The sequence below is a fragment of the Scatophagus argus genome, chromosome 22 (assembly GCF_020382885.2).
Source record: "Scatophagus argus isolate fScaArg1 chromosome 22, fScaArg1.pri, whole genome shotgun sequence".
NCBI classification, from domain to species: Eukaryota; Metazoa; Chordata; class Actinopteri; family Scatophagidae; genus Scatophagus; species Scatophagus argus.
In genome coordinates this window covers 16,065,847-16,084,815 of record NC_058514.1, presented here as the reverse complement: position 1 = coordinate 16,084,815, position 18,969 = coordinate 16,065,847, and the positions used below count along the sequence as shown (strand labels likewise).

Genomic DNA, 18,969 nt, shown 5'->3' with positions numbered 1-18,969 from the left:
TTCAAATTTAAATAAAGACTTTATATAACCATGAAACTGCCAAATAATCCTATATATTGTCAAAACTCAACTTAGCATTATGAGATGTTCTTTCATCCTGCTTCTTTTCACAATGCCAGAGTTCATTACAGGTTAGTTTTATTTAATTCCAGCAGTTTTATTTCAAGTCAATTTTATCTCTATAGCACAGTATTACAGATTGTAAATTTGCCTCATGAGGCTTCATGTATTAATCTCCCCCCAAAGTCTGTTTTCATTTATTAATGCTTTTTTCCTTTCATTTAAAGATGGCACTTTTCAAAAAGCTTTTGTCTGCATTGGCTCTCTTGTTTGTCTTGACTGTAAAATGTGAGCTCAGTGTCCACCACAGCTTTATTCATATTATTATTTTTCTCAACCTTATCTCACAGTCTTCATGAGGTGGTGAAGTTGACTCAGTTTTCACCTCATAACTTGAATGTTGAGTATTTGTCACATTAGCAGGTAACAGATAGCAACATACACTCAGCCACTTAATTAGGTGCAAGTGTTAAATCTAAAACAATTCAATACAACAGCAGCAGCAGCAACAGCAACAGCTCTACCTTTATGATGTTCATAATGGTCAGTTTTTGTTGACATTGAACCAACCCCAGTCCAACAGACATGTTTGCTGGTCCATGGAGACATTTGCCATCTTTTACCAATACAGTGGCCTTAGAGCTTCGAAATAAATACAACGTAGCAAAGTTTAAAAGGCAACAGTGATGCAGGTCTGTTTTATAGAAGACATCCATCTGCAATCACACAAGAATGACAAAAATCAAGCACAAAATCTTCACTGCTCATCTTTTATTTAGGCACATCAAGGGACCACTTCCTTCTCTGTACAGTAGTCTGTTAGTGCAACAATTTGGCTTCAAGTGTTCAACACCATACCCACCACCAAGAACACAATTTGTCCTTCCTCAGCTTCACATTCACACACACACACACACACACACACACAGCAAGGCGAGACTGAATGCATAGGAGCCCAGCATCAAGCAGTGTGCTGATAGCAGAGTCAAGTCTAATTTATCTGATAAATCAGCCAGTCATTCCGTTCATTAGCTGCGCAACATCTGGTCAGTCATCCAAAGCCATTCAGAAAACAAAGGCACAAATTCATAACATTGCATTAGATTTCTCACTGAAATCAGTGACCTGTGGGCTGAACAGGTGAAGTGCTACAGGATGATTTACAGCAAGATGACATGTTATCAAGGTCCAATTGTACTAGTGTCACTGTCACAGGGAGCACCACCATCATGAACTACACATTCATGGGCGATTGTGTACATCTGGTTTGTCAAGCAGTCACAATCCCCATTTCAAATGGCTGTTAGTACAGATCATACATGAACCATTTGGCCAGCGACACTTATGTTATGAATGGACTTTCTGGTGAAAAAGGGGCACCAGCATGCAGCCTGACCACAATACTGAAATGTCAGTTTAATCACCATTTAGTACAAAGCAAACAGTCCACACACTGAGAGAAGAGGGCCGTTTGTTTGACAACAGTTCAATCCTGATACAGCAGGAAGCCAGAGAAGGTGCTGTACTTCCAGGTGCTCCCATAGATGGCCCCACGATGCAGCCGCAGCCACACCTGATCCCCTTGGAAGAGGGGAAGGATGGCATGATTGCTGGCCGTCTCGTGATCTGGAGCTCCATCGTTGGCGTATGCCGACACCATCACCTCCTCATTACGCATGAGATTAATGTAGAGCGGCACATTGATGGCGAGCTTCAGGATGTGAAAAATGAAAACGTAGGTCCCATTGACGGGGCACGTGAAGCGGCCGATGTGGGTGTCGTACATCTCTCCGAGGTTACTGTGAAGCTGGTCGAACACAATGGGTTGGTCCAGGTTGCCCGGAGCAAAGTTGGCAGTGCGAGAGGCGGTGAAGGCCACTCGCAGCGGCTGGGACAGCGGGTAGAGTTGCATTGGAAGCAGGGTGGTGTGATGGTGGCCGTGGGGAGTGACAGGAACTTCAACCGTGGAGACTGACAGGGAATCCCCATGACCCGAATCCACAATTGTAAAGGCTCCTTCCCGGTCTGGGCTGCTCACCTGGGATGAGTCACTCCACGCTGCTGTACAGTGGAGACAAAACTACATGTCAAGAAATAAGGGGTTGCAATGACACTAAACAGCACTGTGGTGCAGCAGAGTCAGCCGTAACATGCTCGTATTAAGGTGTCCTGCCCCAGATACAGCTAAACACAGAGTGGCTTTTGGCAACATGTTTCGGTTGGTTTGAGTTTTCTTCTGTGTGAAGAGAAACTGAGCCACAGGGAAAACATAAGATGGACACATCCAACACATCCAATGGTTTAGTCTACAGTAAAATATATCTCTGAAAATGGCCTCCAACAGGACATAATGCCTCTCAAACTGAGTAACTTTGTTTACCTGTCATTTTGCATAGAAATACATCACATCCACTGTGGTTCTGATATAGAGCTGCTAGAAGACACAATGTACTTTAAGGTGGCAAATAAGGCTTTAGTGCACCAAGCCACTGAATTAAATAAACAAAAAAAAAAAAAAAAAAAATTAGGGCTGTGCAAGTTAACACGATAATTTACACATACAATTATTTTATCGCACATTAATGCAGTTTTTTTTAGTGAGCAATGGTTAGATAGCTAGTGAGCAACGGACTTTAAAAATAATTATTATGATAAAAACTGCGCCATAAAATAATTGTCGGTGTTAACTAATTATCGCGTTAATAGGCATACGAGATAATAACGCGTTAACTTTCACAGCCCTGTTTTAAACATATCTAAATATTGCTCTATGAAGACTCAAACATTACTAATACTTTAAGATTATTTCCACATATATGATTGGACTAGTACCCTTTGGCCTTATGGCCATTTCTTTTGAATATAGAGATCTAAAAGTAGTAGAGTATTTTGTGAAAATCCTTGCCCAGCAGTGGCCGAGCAGATTTAAACTGTTTGTCCAACAACTTCTCCCAGTCATTTGGCCGTCATTAATGTTAGTGTCCTGTCTCAAATGAAAGTTATATACAGACTTGTACTTCTGACCAGCGATGACTTGATATGATTTTTTTTTTCCCCAGGGCCAGTAATCATTAGTAATCAAGGAGACCAATTAACCAATATTTAGAAAAGATATACATTTGCAATAAAAATGAAAATCCATCCACCCATTCCATTTTTTTAATTCTACACTCGGTAACTTTATTTAATAATTAATTTGCAGATTCAAATCATTCACTGTTGATAGGCTATCGCTTGTGATGTGTAACATAGCTTGTGGAATATCAGTAACCTTCCAGACACAAGCAGTGCAGATAAGCATAGGAGTATAAGAGTAGAAGTAAAACTCTAACAATACCCATCTCTTCCAGCTACTTGGGAAGAACAAATGTTTGTGGGCCACAAAAGCTCTTCCATGAGGGATAGATGTTTGGAACTTCAAAATTCGAGCTTGTGATCTTACCACTAGAATTATGCCTCCCTCCTCCGCGTCTGTAGCTGTGTTGGTATGCAGTGTCCTGAGAAAAATACCACAGAGGGACTATAAAACACAAGCAGATAGACAAAGCAGCAAGACATCACTGGATTTAACACAGGGCTGTGTGCATGAACAACAATTTCTTGGTTTGTGCTTATGCTCATTTGTGGCCTGGTATCCCAATCCAGATCCATCATGGACCACATTAGCTTATTCTCATTTAATTCAGCCCGTGTTTTCAAAGGTCTTTGATTCAAAAAGTGAAATTTGCTGTCCCATTCCAAAATACAGAGTAGAGAGAAATTTACTTACTCTAGGAGCATAGAGGAGAGTGCCTGAATCCCTGAAATGACTCTGGGGGATGTAGGATCCTCCTGAGGAGTAGAAATCAGTGTTGAGCTTTAGAACTACCTCAGTAAGACTCATTTCAGCCCAAGCTTTAGCCATGATGTGACAAGGCTACCCTTTAACACCTAACCTTGATCTGATGTATAGCAAAGAACGGAGTGAAATGCAAGAGTGGTGAAGACCCAAAAATAAGACGAGGTGAAATGAGGGTAGATACCTCGATGCCAACCAGAAGAGCGTAAGGTTTGTGCCAGTCCCTTGCCACCACGTGCCATACCTCTCACAGATCCTCTGGTGTAGTTCGACTGGCCGGGTCGATTCACACTTCCACCTGACTGGCCCGGGGACAGGAAGATCTGTCCACCATTACCCACTGAATAATCTGACTGGTACACTAGAGATATGTTACAGCACAAAACAGGTCTAAGACAACAGACTGGACCATTCAGTCCATGTAGATTGAGGGTTTAGAAGCAAAAATTGGATCTACATACCCGTCTGTGGTTCATCTTCTGAGGGAGCAAACTCAGGTGGTGTTTGGGTACTGGCAGTACTGTACCTGGGTTCAGAGAAAACTGCAGAATCTGGTTTATAGTTGAGTTCCCCATTTTGAGGTAAGGAGGCATTCACCTTGAAGACCTACAGTGAGAAGTAAATGTACATCAAAGAAGCTTGCTGAAAGCTAGTAAGCCCCATTCAGGTCTAGATATAAATGGTTCAGATTGTCAACATCTGGCAAAGATAGCACACTACATTAGACTTCCACAACTATGCAACACTTAAAACTATTTACACTGACATTACACAACTGGCAGCCACCACCAAATCTGGCACAAGTAATCAGGACTTAATCACCCCATTCATACCAGCCAGTCATTGTATTCAGCTATCCAAGATTAAGAGAGACAAGTGTAAATGCAACAAAGCAAAATTAGACTGAAATTTGACTGTGAAGCTGTTTTTCAACATTACTAAAAGTGCTTCAGGTGTATTACCGCCACCCAACAGTTTACAAAGCTAGTGTTCACTAATGAAGCTCCATCCCATCTAAAGCTGCTTAGCAACATGTTTTATATGAAGAAAAGAAGTCCACACAGCAGCATTTCTTGAGAGGTTCCCAAGGACGGATATTGATGCTTTTCCATATACATGTGCTGGCTGGATCTGGCATGGTTTCACTCCATGTGTCAGTACAGCTCCAGGAAAGGATTTGCATGTCCATTACAACAGTCTTCATGTTTGAAAGCATGTCTTTAACCCATGTCCCGCTTGTCTTGAGTTTATAAAACGTTGTGACTAGTGGTCAAAAAAGCTCTAGTTATTTTTGCTGTATTTTTCCCCACAATCACACATCATTGAAGGTTTAAAAAAAAAAAAAAAAAAAAAGTTGTTTACCAGCTGGACATGAGCTGTTTGCAAAGGTGCAGTAAATGCCTATTGTCTGCATCCAACATCTCACCTTTTCTGCTTGTACTCTTCCAGCTTGAAAGCAAACACAAAACAGTAAAATAAAGTGGATATCTGAAGATACAAACCGGAACGCAAGACAGAAACTAAACTTCAAACCACAGAGGCTCACTCACAAGCTGCAAAAGTACCAAGAGCTGTACAAGCAAAGAATTTCTAAGAAAAAATATCTTTCTCACTGATCTTCTGCGCAGACATGGCTTAAGTCTTGCAAGACAAGTCATGACCATGTGAAGTGGTCAAGCTAGCACAGGTACTTACAAGCTTCTCCGCTGGCTCCAAGTATCTGACCTTACTTTGCACATTGTGGCAATCTGTGGTGTGTACCCTGCATTGCTTCCCTTGACTGCACCAAGATGACAAGTCTGCCAGCTTCACCTTCCTGATTTGCATACTGACCTCCAATCACAGTGCAAGAATCAAGATAACAACACCTTGTAGTACTAAGTGTAAAAGGCTTCATGTTCTGTATTACCAGATGTGAACAGGGTTTAAAGAGGGGCAAGTAAGTAGTGACATGGTACTGTAGTAGGAATGGACAATATATACTTCAGAAGAGAAGAGAAGATGCATAGCTTTGGAAAGACTTACTGACTGGATATTCTGAAACTGTGCAGACGTCAGAGTTAGTCTAGTAGGGGGTGTGGAGAAAGTCTGTCCCTGAGGGGGGGTGGAGGTGCAGGATCTCACCCCATTACAGGAGGACTGCTCCCCTGACTCAGTCACCGGTGTCTGTGGGGAAAAAAGAAGTTAATGTCACATCATATCATCCTAAGTGCTTTGTCCGTCGAGGTGATCAAAAACGTTCATTTACACGAGGACGACTCTTGTCCTCCAGACTGACAGAGATGGTTGACTCCCTGCGGTACAGTGGTGGTGAAGGAAACTTCTTTCTTTCGGCCAATTGCGGCGGCTCCTGTGAAAACACAATAACTTGAACCGCTTAGAAAAGCAAGTTTAATACATTGCATGTCATAGTCAATTCGCTGCTTCTTACATGAGGTAGGGTCTTTGAGGAAAGCTCCAGGTCACAGGTCTCCAGGCACTGATCCCCATTGGTCAGACTGGCTTTGCGCTCCATAAGCCTGGTAGGCAGTGGGGTGGACTGAGTGGGGGATGAGGATGAAGTGATGATGTGCCCAAGTGATTTCAATACAAGTCACAACCGACATATTGCAGGGGAAAAAAAAACAAACAAAAAAACGGCAGCTTACATGCATTGCTTTGGGCAAAACATCACCTGGGCTTCTTAGGTCTGTGTGAGCTGGTTAGTAGGAAAAAACGAAAAAGAAAAAAGATCATATTTTGAAGTTCAGTTGGACTTGCATTCCATACCCAGTACCTTCTATAGGTTTCGTGTAAATAAAAACAATATTTACATTCAGTGTTTCTCACCAAAACACATTGTGTGCACCCTTGACTAGGCACAGTAGTGCTTAGTACTAAATTCCAATAATGGTATCCAAACACATTCACAATAACAATGCTAATGTTAGGAGATATATTTAACAGGTTCACCATCTTAGTTTAGCATGGAAACATTTGTTTACTAGCCCACAACACAAAGTGCAGCTGAGACTGATGGGAAAGGCCATAGTATTTGGCCATAAATCATGTCTTTGACAAGCAGAGATTTGACATAATGGTGTTGCAAATCAGGGGATGACCAAAGTCCATTGGGAGTATCATCTGGGAGCCTTGGATATCTAACAAATGTAATGCAATCCATCCCACAGATAAACAAGATATTTCACCAAAAGCTTCATGGTGGCTCTAGAGGAAAAGCCAGATATTCAGTGTCACTAGGGTTCACTGTTCAAGGACCATAAATATTTGAAAATTTCATGCCATATGTAATGAGATAATTCCTCTCTGGCAGTAGAAATGGTCTGTAATTAATTTCACATGTTTGCACATCACATACTCAAAGTCAAAAACATTCAGTCTACACTACAGCTTATTATTCTAGTTCAGGGGTCGGCAACCTTTAGCATGAAAAGAGCCATTTGGCCTGTTTCCCACCAAATTAAAACCCACTGAGCCACAAAACCTGTTTGACCACTAAACTGAAAGTAACACCACATATAGTTTCCTTAAACTTGCTTTATATATGAGAACTATAGTATGTTACTTATGAAATTAATAAACTTTAAATGGAAAATGACAAATTTTTTTTCTTCCCATTTTTAACAACATAAAACACCTAATTCTTTTGTACTTAGAGAGAAAAAGACACTGGCACTTACACATTTATTTTCAAATAAGATAACATAAATATATCAGCTAACGCATTAGGGCTGGGCAAGTCAACACTTTAATCAATGCTGACAATTGCTATTTTTTATTTTATTGCGCATTAACGCCGTTTTTTTTAGTGAGCAAGTGAGAAACGGTCAGATAACGGACTTAAAAAATAATTACTATAATAAAAACAACAGCAGAAGTAAAAAAAAAAAAATGTTTGCTACTTTCTCACCACATATTAAGCATACCAGTAAACCAGTTTTGTCAGCAGTAAAAGCAAACAAATCTGTCCATGAGGCATTAAACGATCTAGACCTCATCAGGAAAAAGGCCCAGCAGAGGTTTTACTTTCTGCGACAGCTGAAGAAGTTCAACCTGCCTCAGGAGCTGCTGACCATCTTCTACACCTCCATCGTCCAGTCTGTTCTCTGCACTTCCATCACTGTCTGGTTTGGATCGGCCACCAAACAGGACAGAAACAGACTGCAACGGACAATCAGGTCTGCAGAAAAAATCATCGGGGCCGACCTGCCCTCCATCCAGGACTTATACCAGTCCAGGGTCAAAAAACGGGCAGGAAGCATCACTGCAGACCCCTCACACCCTGCACACAAACTGATCTGCTTCCCTCTGATAGGCGTTACAGAGCTCTGTATGCCAAGACCACCAGACACAAAAACAGTTTCTTCCCCCAGGCTGTCTCCCTGATCTCCCCATAAACCACCTGCCATTGTGTGAACCATCACACTGTTTGCACTTACATATATCTTACATATCTTGTTTTTTCTTCTTGTAAATACTTTACTTTTTATTATTACTTTTTTGTTATTATTTTGTATGGTGCACAGGAGAGAGGAAAATCCGAGTGAAATTCCTTGTATGGTCACACGTACTTGGCAAATAAAGCTGATTCTGATTCTATTTTCATCTTAAACTTTTCTCTTCTTAGATTTGTCCATTGCTAGCTTACCGGGGGCCAAAATAAATCACTTATTTGGCGGCAACAGGTGTCACAAACAAACAGGACGTGACAAAATCGTGTATGTATACAAAATAAAATATTAAAACAAGTTTTATGTCAATGTCACAAGAGCACCTCAATCTCCAAAGAAATACTGAATAAATAGAATGAAATCAATTTCAATTAAATGTCCATTATTTAGTCATTTTTTTCCCCAAAATATGCTCGCCCTCTCTTAGCCACAGGAGCCACAGAAGAGGGATGAAAGAGCCGCGGGTTGCCGACCCCTGGTCTGGTTATACCCAACATTCCCTTGTTTCACCATTTCATATCATATTCGCTTCAGTCATGGCTCAAATGATGTTGCTCACAATTAACAGCTCTGCCTCTCACAAGAAAATGATCATAGCAAGGCTGGAAAACCGAGTTAACAGAAACAGTTGGTAACTGTTGGCAAATGGGCTTCCACTGCAAATGGGGTTTATAAAGACTGTGATATAGATTAAGGCTCTTTAAAAAAAAAAAAAAAAAGGTGGTGGATCAGAGTTGGGATTATTTTGTAAAATCACAAATCATGTCAACAAGTTACCCAGAGGAGATGGAGATCCAGACGGCCGTCTCTTCAGTCTGGGGTTGCCATTATTAGGAGAGATCTCACCATCCAGAAGAGAATCCTGAAAAAGGAAGGATCATTTTAACACTGGTAACTGCCTACCCTGAATAAACACTCAAACCTTAGTTTCATCTTGTACTGGCTGGTTAATAAGATATTCATCGGTTTGCGAACTGCCAAACGCCACCTGCATGAAACTGAAGGAGCCGTGGATCTTTGTCATGAGGTCCTCTAGGTGCTGCTTCCTCAGGATGGGGTCTTTAGGCAAAGCAGACTGAGAGTTGAAAACCTCCACAGGCATTTCCATGTGAACTGCCTGTCAGGAATCACATTAGGATGGTCTGCACATTGTTTTGAGAGGAGTGTAAATTTTGAACTGAATGTTTTGTACTCACCGACTTGGCCTGATGCTCTCCTTTGGCTCTCTTCTCTTTTCTCTGTAGAGAACAGCATGTATTCATTATTGTTAGGAAACTACTGCCGTAATATAAACAACAACATTACAATATATTTGTCCTGCATCAGCTGCTCTTAAAACACGACCCCTAAATGTCAAATGAGCGAAGATGAGAATTTTGCCTGCGTCTGATAACTTTTGTAACTTTCTGAAACATCAAATCCATGCAGCTGGTGACATTTGAAAACTTAAAAAAAACAAACAAAAAAAAAAAACCCAAACTGTATTTCTTTGAAGCCCTAGTTAGATGATACTATTATAGATCCAAGAGGAAACTAACAGAAGGGGTCTGGAACATCACAATGTCAAACTTATCTCAAGGAAATTCAATCGAATGCAACTGGACTTAGTTATTTGTCTTTGAAGACGTTTCACCTCTCATCCAAGAGGCTTCATCAGTTCATGCTCGCTTGACTAGGCTGGGACTAGTCCAACTAGCTGGTGTGGAGACCCAGGTATTTAACCTCTGTGGAGGCATTCACATGACCAGTGGTGTCATAAGCTCGTTTAGTGTTCCATTGTGACAAACGACAGTCGTTGAGACAGTCGTTGGGGATGGTAAAGTTGGTTTCGACTTCGTTACTGCTCTGTTGTGTTGTAACGACAGTCGTTAGAGTCACATGGGGTCCTTTGTGAATGGCAGTTTTCCTTAGAGGCTAAGTTGTGGAATCTCCTGGGAAGAGATGAAAGGGCAGCATTGTAAATTGGAGATAGGTGGTGTCGCAGACCTCCTCCTCTGTTGAGAGATGGTTTTTCTAATTTCACATAGATGGCTTCTTTTACTCCTCTTTCAAACCATCTATCCTCTCTGTCCAAGATGTGGACATTGTTGTCCTCAAAGGAGTGAGCTTTCTCCTTCAGGTGTAGGTAGACGGCAGAATCTAGGCCTGAGGAGTTGGGCCTCCTGTGCTGATACATGCGCTTGTGTAGTGGTTGTTTAGTTTCACCAATGTAGAGGTCTTTGCATTCCTCATTGCATTGGACAGCATACACCAGATTGCTTTTTTGAGTGTGTGGTGTTCTGTCTTTGGGATGTACCAGTTTCTGTCTGAGTGTGTTGCTGGGTTTGAAATACACAGGGATCCGGTGCTTGCTGAAGATCCTCCTGAGTTTTTCTGATACCCCAGATACATATGGGATGACTATGTTGTTTCTTTTGTTCTGTTTTTCCTCCTCAACCACCTTGGTGGTGTTCTTCCTGGAACCAGCTGCAGTTTTCACAAAGGTCCAACTGGGATAACCACACGTTTTGAGGGCATCCCTCAGGTGTTCATGTTCTTCCCCTTGGGCCTGTGAGCTGGTGGGTACCTTATCAGCTCTGTGTTGCAGAGTTCTGATAACACCAAGTTTGTGTTCCAAAGGGTGGTGTGAGTCGAAAGCCTCTAAGGAAAACTGCCATTCACAAAGGACCCCATGTGACTCTAACGACTGTCGTTACAACACAACAGAGCAGTAACGAAGTCGAAACCAACTTTACCATCCCCAACGACTGTCTCAACGACTGTCGTTTGTCACAATGGAACACTAAACGAGCTTATGACACCACTGGTCATGTGAATGCCTCCACAGAGGTTAAATACCTGGGTCTCCACACCAGCTAGTTGGACTAGTCCCAGCCTAGTCAAGCGAGCATGAACTGATGAAGCCTCTTGGATGAGAGGTGAAACGTCTTCAAAGACAAATAACTAAGTCCAGTTGCATTCGATTGAATTTCCTTGAGATAACCATGACCTGGATGAATGAGAATATTCACAGGCTTAATGTCAAACTTGTTTTATGATACAGTGCCACATTTTATTTTCTGTGGCCTCACTTTGGATTTAAGTGTAGGTTCGCACAGCAGATGTCCTGTGCTTTGTCTAGTGGACTTTCATATATTGATCCTTTTCATAAATTACCACAATCTTCGATTTGACACATACTGCTTTTGCCTTGACATGATGTGAAATTACTTTTCCCCGACTCGCCTATTTGTCTTCAGGTCTGGGTAGGATGGCGTCTGAATCCAGACACAAACTGTCAGTGATCTCGGGGTATTTTGGTCACAAGCAGGGATGGCGGCACCCCACCCCACCCCACCTCATAGTCACATGGTCAAATGTAGTGCCCAGAGGCTCTGATGGTACCTCACCTGTTTGCAGTCAGCAGATTGCTTCTTGGTAGTGACTGGGACTTTGGGGATGAAAGTGGCAGCTCCTCTCCACGTTTTGTGGACTGCAGCTTTGGGTGAGGCGCTTTCCTCTGTGAAGTCCATATCCCAGCAGTCAGGAGGCTCACGCTCCCTCATGGCCTGGAAGTCCTCCTTCCAGTTCTGAGTGAGAGGAGTCGCCATGTCAGTCAGGTACAGTCTGTTGAAAAACTGCCATATCACCAACAGAGCATCAGTGGATCCTGGAGCATGCTTACAGTAACACGCAGGACTGAAATACAGCTTAATTAAATAAAACAAAACAATAAAGGTTACCTCCTTAGAAGCTTCATCTGGCTTTGGCTTCAATGTGGCTGATAAGAGCAAAAAAAAAAAAAAAAGAAAAGAAATATAACCGTTTCAGTAGTAATTTAGACTGTTGTTCAGACGTTATTGTTTATAACGCCTAAGCCTCATGGCACCATTAGAATCACAGGTGGTTCGTCACACCGTAAACGTAATGGAACGAATCCTCTTACCACTATGGCTGGTTGAGCTCAGTACCACCTCTGGACACTTGTTGGGAGGCGGTGGAAGACAACTGAAGTATTTGCACTTCAACAGCTTGGTCAGCTCCTCTTTCAACAGCTTAACTGAAACATAAGAGAGAATTAAACAAAACCCACGTCAGGTGACCCTAATTACAATCTATTTTTCAGTTCTGTAGGGGACCAAAAGATCGTAATTGCTAAAGCACTTGCTGAGAATTAGGTAAGCAGCAACATTATTTAGATAAATGCCACATGTTTCCAATGACAGTCAGAGATAATTTTTTTTTTAAAGTTCAAATTCTGTTTCCTCTTCCAAATAAGAAGGGACGGTGAGCATCTAAATGTCTGCCTGATGTGACAGCCCAGCCGCAAGATCTACGGAACATACAATGTTCAGTTTACATGTACACCACCTGACATCTCACTGTTTGAGATGACATGTCAACATTTGTTAAAAAAAGAAATTATTAATTAATTTTTTTTTAAAAAAGGAGACTCTGGGACATTTTTTTGTCATAGCCCTTAACAAAATGGTATTGGGGCCTAAACCCAACCAGATCTCTACTTTGTTGCAAAATACATTTTGTAATTTTTCTTTTTTTTTAAATTATTATTAATACATAGAGATCTGTCTAATTCTTCAAACTGCGTTGGCTTCATAAATAGCTGATTAGTTAATTTGATTACTTGATTTGCTGTTCTGGAAAATTTCAAAATCGTCATATGATTGAAATATTTAATAATGAGAATGAACCCAATGTACGTTTCCATGGTTTAGAGTCCTCGATGAGGTTGTAGTGAGGACATTGTTCTCATAGCTTCAAAGTGACTCCGAATTAAAGGCTGTGGTCTCCCATCGGATATCAGTGAGCATCGTCATGTCTTCACATTACCTCTGAAATATATATAAAGTTATGCCAAAAGGAATTACGTGTAAATTTGCCATCTACCTTTGAAGAATTGACCCTAGCAGCACAAGGATTAACAAAAACCTCAGGCTGGAGTAAGATGACAAAACATGGGGCTCAGGCAACTCTAAGTGTATGCGTTTCTATACTCACATGTGGATCCAGCCACTGGCTTGTCTTTCCCCTCCAGCAGGTCCAAGTAGGCAAAGGATGCTTGCTCCATCTGTTCCTCTAAACTACAACACACAGTGAAGACAGAGGAGATGCCATCAAAGAGCCCAGAGTCCACAGCATGCCAAAGAGTTCCGTGCTCCAGAGTGGAACCCAGCCATGGAGCCTCTCCTTTATACTATTAAACATTTATTTAACGTCTATGCTAGACTTTTTCATGTTTTTAAATGTACATTTTTAGCTAGGATGTTAGCTTGTTCGCATTTTTAGCTCATATTTCATTGTCATTTATGCGTTTCTGCTTTTCCCACACGATGACGACTACACTGAAATAAATAAGCACTGGACCACTTCATGCACCTCCAGGTGGTTTAGGCAGGGATCCGATATGGAAAAATGCGAGACTGAAATCCAGCTGTTGCACAACAGCAGTTTCCAGACAGAACAGGGACATATGAGTTTTCACTTAGATCGGCTCAAGAGCTTTAAACCTTATTTTGGAGGACTGAAAATGAAGTTATGGCTCTCTCCCTATTCATTTATATAGGGTGCTGGTCTTGTTATCCCAAAATAACTGCCTGGAGGCAATGCCAAAATGGCTGCTGAGTGAGGAGGCTTGTCTTCTGCACCACCTAATATATTAGCCCCTGAACCTGAATGCATCTTAACAGCAGCCAATGTAAATGGCAAGCAAGTCATGTCAGCAAACTTTGATTTTTCCTTTAGTGAATAAATACAGAAAAACTTTAAAGTCATGTCATCAGGATGAAGCAGCGGCTTTATTTTCCTGGTAATTAATCCTTCTTTGACGCTCTAAAATAGTAGCCTACAAGGGCCAGAGAAAGCAATTAGGCACTATTTTACACTGGAAAATGTCACCCATAAAATTGTTATATATACAGTACAGAGTGCTTTAGCTTTGAGAGGTGGCACTAGTGCTGCCACCTACTGGACTGACATCAAAGTTTTGCAGTAGCCTATTTATTCTCTGGATTTCTTCATGTATTACAGGTTTCACCTGAGCCAGGCCCTCACAACCCTGAAACTAATCAAGGCACATCCAGTTAGCAGTAATGTTTTATTTTAAAAAAAAGCACTGTTATCAGACTACTAAGCTGTATCAGCTCATATGCAAAGTCCAGGCATTGCAAAGACAAAAAATAGTATCAGTACATCTCTGGTTCAGGTTATTTACAGCATCACCCTCAATCATTCAGTGAATGAGTGAATTGGCAGCACGTGTGTGTGTGTGTGGGTATGTTGAGGGCCTGAAGAGAAGAAGTTGGGAAGGTACTGAAATATCAACAATACAAGAGCCTGCAGGTGTACAGAAATCTCAGGGATCTGAACACATATTTGCTGAGTCACTGTAGCGTTTAATGACCACATCAGCTCTGCAGATATCATGGTCACCGTGTGCAGAGTCCAACCGTTCCATACTAAATGAGTTTATACTGTCAGTCCACATCCACCGTGACAGAGATCCAGAGTGCTCCGAGGACACTCACCTCAGTCTGTTATCCCTCTTGACTCCCAGCAGGGCGGCGAGCTGACTCAGGCTGTGCAGCAGCTGAGTCGAGATGCGGGGTGCCTGGTTGTGACCAGTCTGCAGGTCTCTCCTGATGTGCTCCTGCTGCAGGCTGTGGAGCAGGTGGTGGACCTGGAGCACGGTGCTCAGACGGCTCCGCTCCACCTCCATCTTCGCCACCTGCTCCTTCTTCACGGCCTTCTTCTGGGCTCTAAGCAACTGCAGCCACAGCAGGATGACAACAGTGTTTCAGCCAAATTACAAATATGTTGATGCTTTATTCATATTTAAAGTTTCCATTTTTTTCTGTTTTAATTTTCTTTTTAAATTTGAGTTTTGATTTTAAGGGGTGGGCCTGTGAGCACGCTTTGTGAGTCAATCTCATTACATCTTGAGTCCAGCAGGACAAAATTAGATGTCTTTTTCAGAACTTTAATGCAGTGGGATTTGTTTTTGTTTGTTTGTTTTAATTTCACGGAAAGATTAAGGTTCCAAGCATATCCAGAGGGGTCAGACCTCTCATCTTCATCTCATCTTTGACTTGTTTATTCTTCCCCCTCTTCAGCAAGGCAGGCATGTTACCCACTAGCTGAAGCCTCATATTAATTTCTGCTTAAACTTCTGAATGCATTTTTCCATAAGAAGGACTGGACTTTGACCTTACAAGTGGAATCACTACAGGTGCAATATGGACAGGAGGAGACATACAGCCTGCTTATACTGTATCAGGATAGACTTGCAAAAAAGAAACCCATCCGTTGACTGGCCTATACTAGAGCGCTTTGAGGAGTGGCATGTTTGCATGCTGCTTAATTCTTTATTCAGCAAGTGACGAGACAAGTGACACAATCGTTCAGTCGGTGCAACGTTGGGGAACAACAATAATAATAACAGTAACAAAAACTGCATGTCACAAATGCTTAAAGCCAGTGCCAATGTTTTCGTTTTGCCTGTTTTACCCCAACGGCTCAAGACTTTAATATACGATTTACAATCACATAAACCAAAGAAAAGCTGCAAATAATAATTACGAAGCTGCAGTCAGACAACGTTTTGTATTTCTGCTCATAAATTTATCCTGGGTTAGTTTTACAAGTTACGAGTACTGGATCAACAGAAGTAGACACACAAAAGGTGAGCAGTACATAAAATTCCCAAAATACTCAAGTGTTTATCAGCCATGAAATGTTGCCTACAAGAGCCCTGATGAGTGTACAGGTACATCTAAACTAGCCAATCAACAGCTAGGGTGCTGACTCAAAAAAAACAACAAATTAAGGAGTAGCCAGATCGCCAAAGACTTACATTCTGAGTCAAACCATCCAGAGTTTTGTGTAGTTCCTGAGCAAATGCCAGATTATGCAGCACCTCCTCGTACTTTTCCACAGCCACCTGGGCAGCAAAGAAACGGGCAGAATCCCTAAGCACAGAACCCCAAACACATTTACATTCACGAGAGCATAGCCGGGTCTTACCATCTGATCCTTGTTGAGAACCTCGCCCCTCTTCAGCCTCTTCTTGTAGTCTTCCAGTTTCAGCTGTGGGCACACAAGACAAGTCACAAAATCCAGGTTCCTGCCTCCACCTATCCAGCTTTTTGGGGGTTTTTTTTTGTTTTTTTACACCCATTATCCACTCTGCCTGCTCACCGTTCCTACCTTCTTTTTCTCCAGGTTGCGGACTTTGTGTTTGAGGCAGATGAGACCATCTTCTATGTAGGTTTCATAGCCATGGTAGGGTGTGGAGGCCTCCAGGCTGAGCTGCAGGGCGCTCAGACCACCGGGCGAGCCCACCTTCGGGCTACCAGCAGTCAAGGGGTCCTCCTGTCTTTCCACCCCTTCTTCGGAGCGTTCAGGTGGAGGGGTGACATCCAGGGTAGGGAAAGGAGACAGCTGTACCATGTTGGGCTCCACACTGGAAGGAGGAGGACACGTTTGTTTTTTGTTGACAAAAAATTGCAAACGCTGAGCCGTTTGTGAGCCATGCAGCTGCAACAGAGGAGAGATGCTGCTGGTACCAAGCCGAGGGTTTCAATGGAGATGGAGACAGACTCAGCCCAGTTTGGGCAGCCGCCAAACCCGTGACACTGCATTTATAGCAGCCCCTGAACAGCGTGCTCTCTCTCTCTCTCTCTGGACGGATCATGAACGCAGCAGCACAACACAAACACCATTTTTCCTTTGGGACAATCTCCACTGAATTAAATACCCCCGTGTGCACGAGACGCATCCTTTTCCGCGAGTCATGCTTCTCCTGTGGGTTGGGTGGGGACTTACATGAGCAGAATGGGAAGTTAGGTAATTAAGATGGACAGAATGAGCAATTAAAGCGTTTGGGATTTGATTAATCATGCTATAATCGTACTGCAGTCAAGTCCCGACGTCATGCACAATCCACCCGAAGTTTGCAGCACATATCCTTTAACCAGACACTCGCTCATGGGAGGAGAGGCGAAACTTTCGCTCCACATTTGAATGATTTGGAGCGTGGGCTAATGGAAACACACGTCAGCATTTTATTGAAAACAAACGCCACGCAGACAAAAGCATGATGACCCACCTCGTGTCTTTGACTCGTTAAATCCTCTCAGGACAGCTGCCGGACATCCGAAAGCCCTGAAACTGAGAGACCCCCCTTTTTCCAACCGTGATGTTTAGCTCGCAGAGGCCAAGCCGGTGTCAGCTCATACCTTTATATACCCTGCGGTCTCACACACGCACGCTCCGCCATGGGCGAAGCAATAAACCCTGACCACATCCGGTTGTGGCACCTGTCACGGTGCGCGCGCGAAAAAAAAAACGTTACTATGATGTTCCAGCGTGGGTTTAATGTTTGTACGCAGTGTGGAATAGAGAATTAAATAATTTTTTTTCATTTGTACTCAGTAGACTCTGAGGGGCGGAGGCTGGAAAAATAAAAAGAATATCACCTGTATGAGGTGGGGGGCGGGCGGGGGGGTAGCGCACAGGTGAAACAGGTAGAAACTCCTGTTAAGATTAACAGTTCTACACCCCTGTGGAAAAAAACATTTAAGGCCAACTGATTTTCTAGAATGTAGGGCAGCCTTTCTGCCACTGCATTGTATTTTCTCCTCTGGAAATGTTGTCCTAGAGGGCGCTGCACTGCATTTCCTCAGGGGGCACTTTAAGACATTTTCTCCAGTGGTTTTCAAAGTGAGGTCTCGGGACACCTCAGTAGTCCTTCAAGAGGGTTCCAGGAGGTCTCCAGCAAATGGGGAATCATTTGTTTTCACTGTAATCTATAAGAACATTACGTAGGACCACTTCAGTCATGGGTTTCAAACACTTTCTGCAATAAAACATCTTAAAACAAAATTATTAAGAGGTCAGTGGTTTCATTTGTGTCACTTTAGTGGTCCTTGATGTGGCACAACAAACTTCCATTATGGAAAATGTACCCTGAGCGGTCACTCATTTTCATGTGTGAAATAGTAGGTTACAACTGATAGCAACATGAGCAAAAATACCTAAACCTGAATACCATAAGTTAGTAGTTATCTCATAGATTCATGTCATTCACATGCTCATAGCCTGCACATGCACTCTCTCGCACATGGTGGTGGAACACAAGGCACAAGGAAAACAGGAACCCAGTCTTCAAGACGTTGCTCCGTGGTTCTATTAGAGTCCTATTAGAGAGCTCGTACTGCCTTTTGAAAGCTGTGTGCTCCTGACATCTTGTGGCTGAAAGCTGTAGAACTCACTTTCAATTAACTGCTTTGCTCCTGGTGTTTTCACTGGTTCATGTGAGAAATGAACATTTAAATAAAATGAACTTTCAGGCTCATAGCTGTTTATCTACATCTTGAACACGAGGGAGCCCATATTTAGCTGAAACATTAAACTTTAAGGAGATTAAGACACCCCCCCCCCCTATCACTTGTGGAGTTCAAGTTCACCAGCTTGTATTAAGAGCAACAGCAGTAAGCAGAACTACTTAAAAACTTAACAAGGCATCCAAAATGTGTGTGTATATATGTATATATAATGTAAAAAAGATATTCAAAAAGCAGGCAGAGTAATGATATGAACATTAGAACACAGCTGTAAACAGTA

General features: G+C 42.3%; 1 protein-coding gene across 5 annotated transcripts; it reads right to left on the bottom strand.

The window, feature by feature from the left end:
* Window positions 1-816: 816 nt before the first annotated feature.
* On the bottom strand, window positions 817-17,648 carry caprin2 (caprin family member 2). 5 transcript variants are annotated; one of them, XM_046379456.1, is made up of 21 exons: window positions 17,453-17,647; window positions 16,543-16,807; window positions 16,369-16,431; window positions 16,199-16,285; window positions 14,874-15,112; window positions 13,348-13,430; window positions 12,275-12,388; window positions 12,072-12,109; window positions 11,739-11,966; window positions 9,546-9,587; window positions 9,338-9,466; window positions 9,127-9,211; window positions 6,547-6,596; window positions 6,330-6,437; window positions 6,147-6,248; window positions 5,924-6,064; window positions 4,360-4,504; window positions 4,083-4,259; window positions 3,830-3,891; window positions 3,503-3,557; window positions 817-2,121 (listed from the first exon to the last, which is right to left on the bottom strand). In XM_046379456.1, exons 2-21 carry the CDS (start codon window positions 16,792-16,794, stop codon window positions 1,547-1,549), a joined length of 2,775 nt encoding a protein of 924 aa, XP_046235412.1. In that variant the 5' UTR covers window positions 16,795-16,807; window positions 17,453-17,647; the 3' UTR covers window positions 817-1,546. The 5 variants fall into 5 exon arrangements, with proteins under 5 accessions (XP_046235412.1, XP_046235415.1, XP_046235414.1 ...); XM_046379459.1 differs by having other exon boundaries at window positions 4,143-4,259; XM_046379458.1 differs by having other exon boundaries at window positions 11,739-11,918.
* Between the last annotated feature and the right edge of the window lie 1,321 nt (window positions 17,649-18,969).

Coding starts and splice junctions, on each gene's coding strand:
- caprin2 (XM_046379456.1), bottom strand. CDS start 16,794: ATGGTACAGCTGTCTCCTTTCCCTACCCTGGATGTCACCCCTCCACCT. Junction 12,389..13,347: donor GCCAGTGGCTGGATCCACAT/GTGAGTATAGAA, acceptor CTTATGTTTCAG/TTAAGCTGTTGAAAGAGGAG. Junction 6,249..6,329: donor CCTCAAAGACCCTACCTCAT/GTAAGAAGCAGC, acceptor GTGTTTTCACAG/GAGCCGCCGCAATTGGCCGA.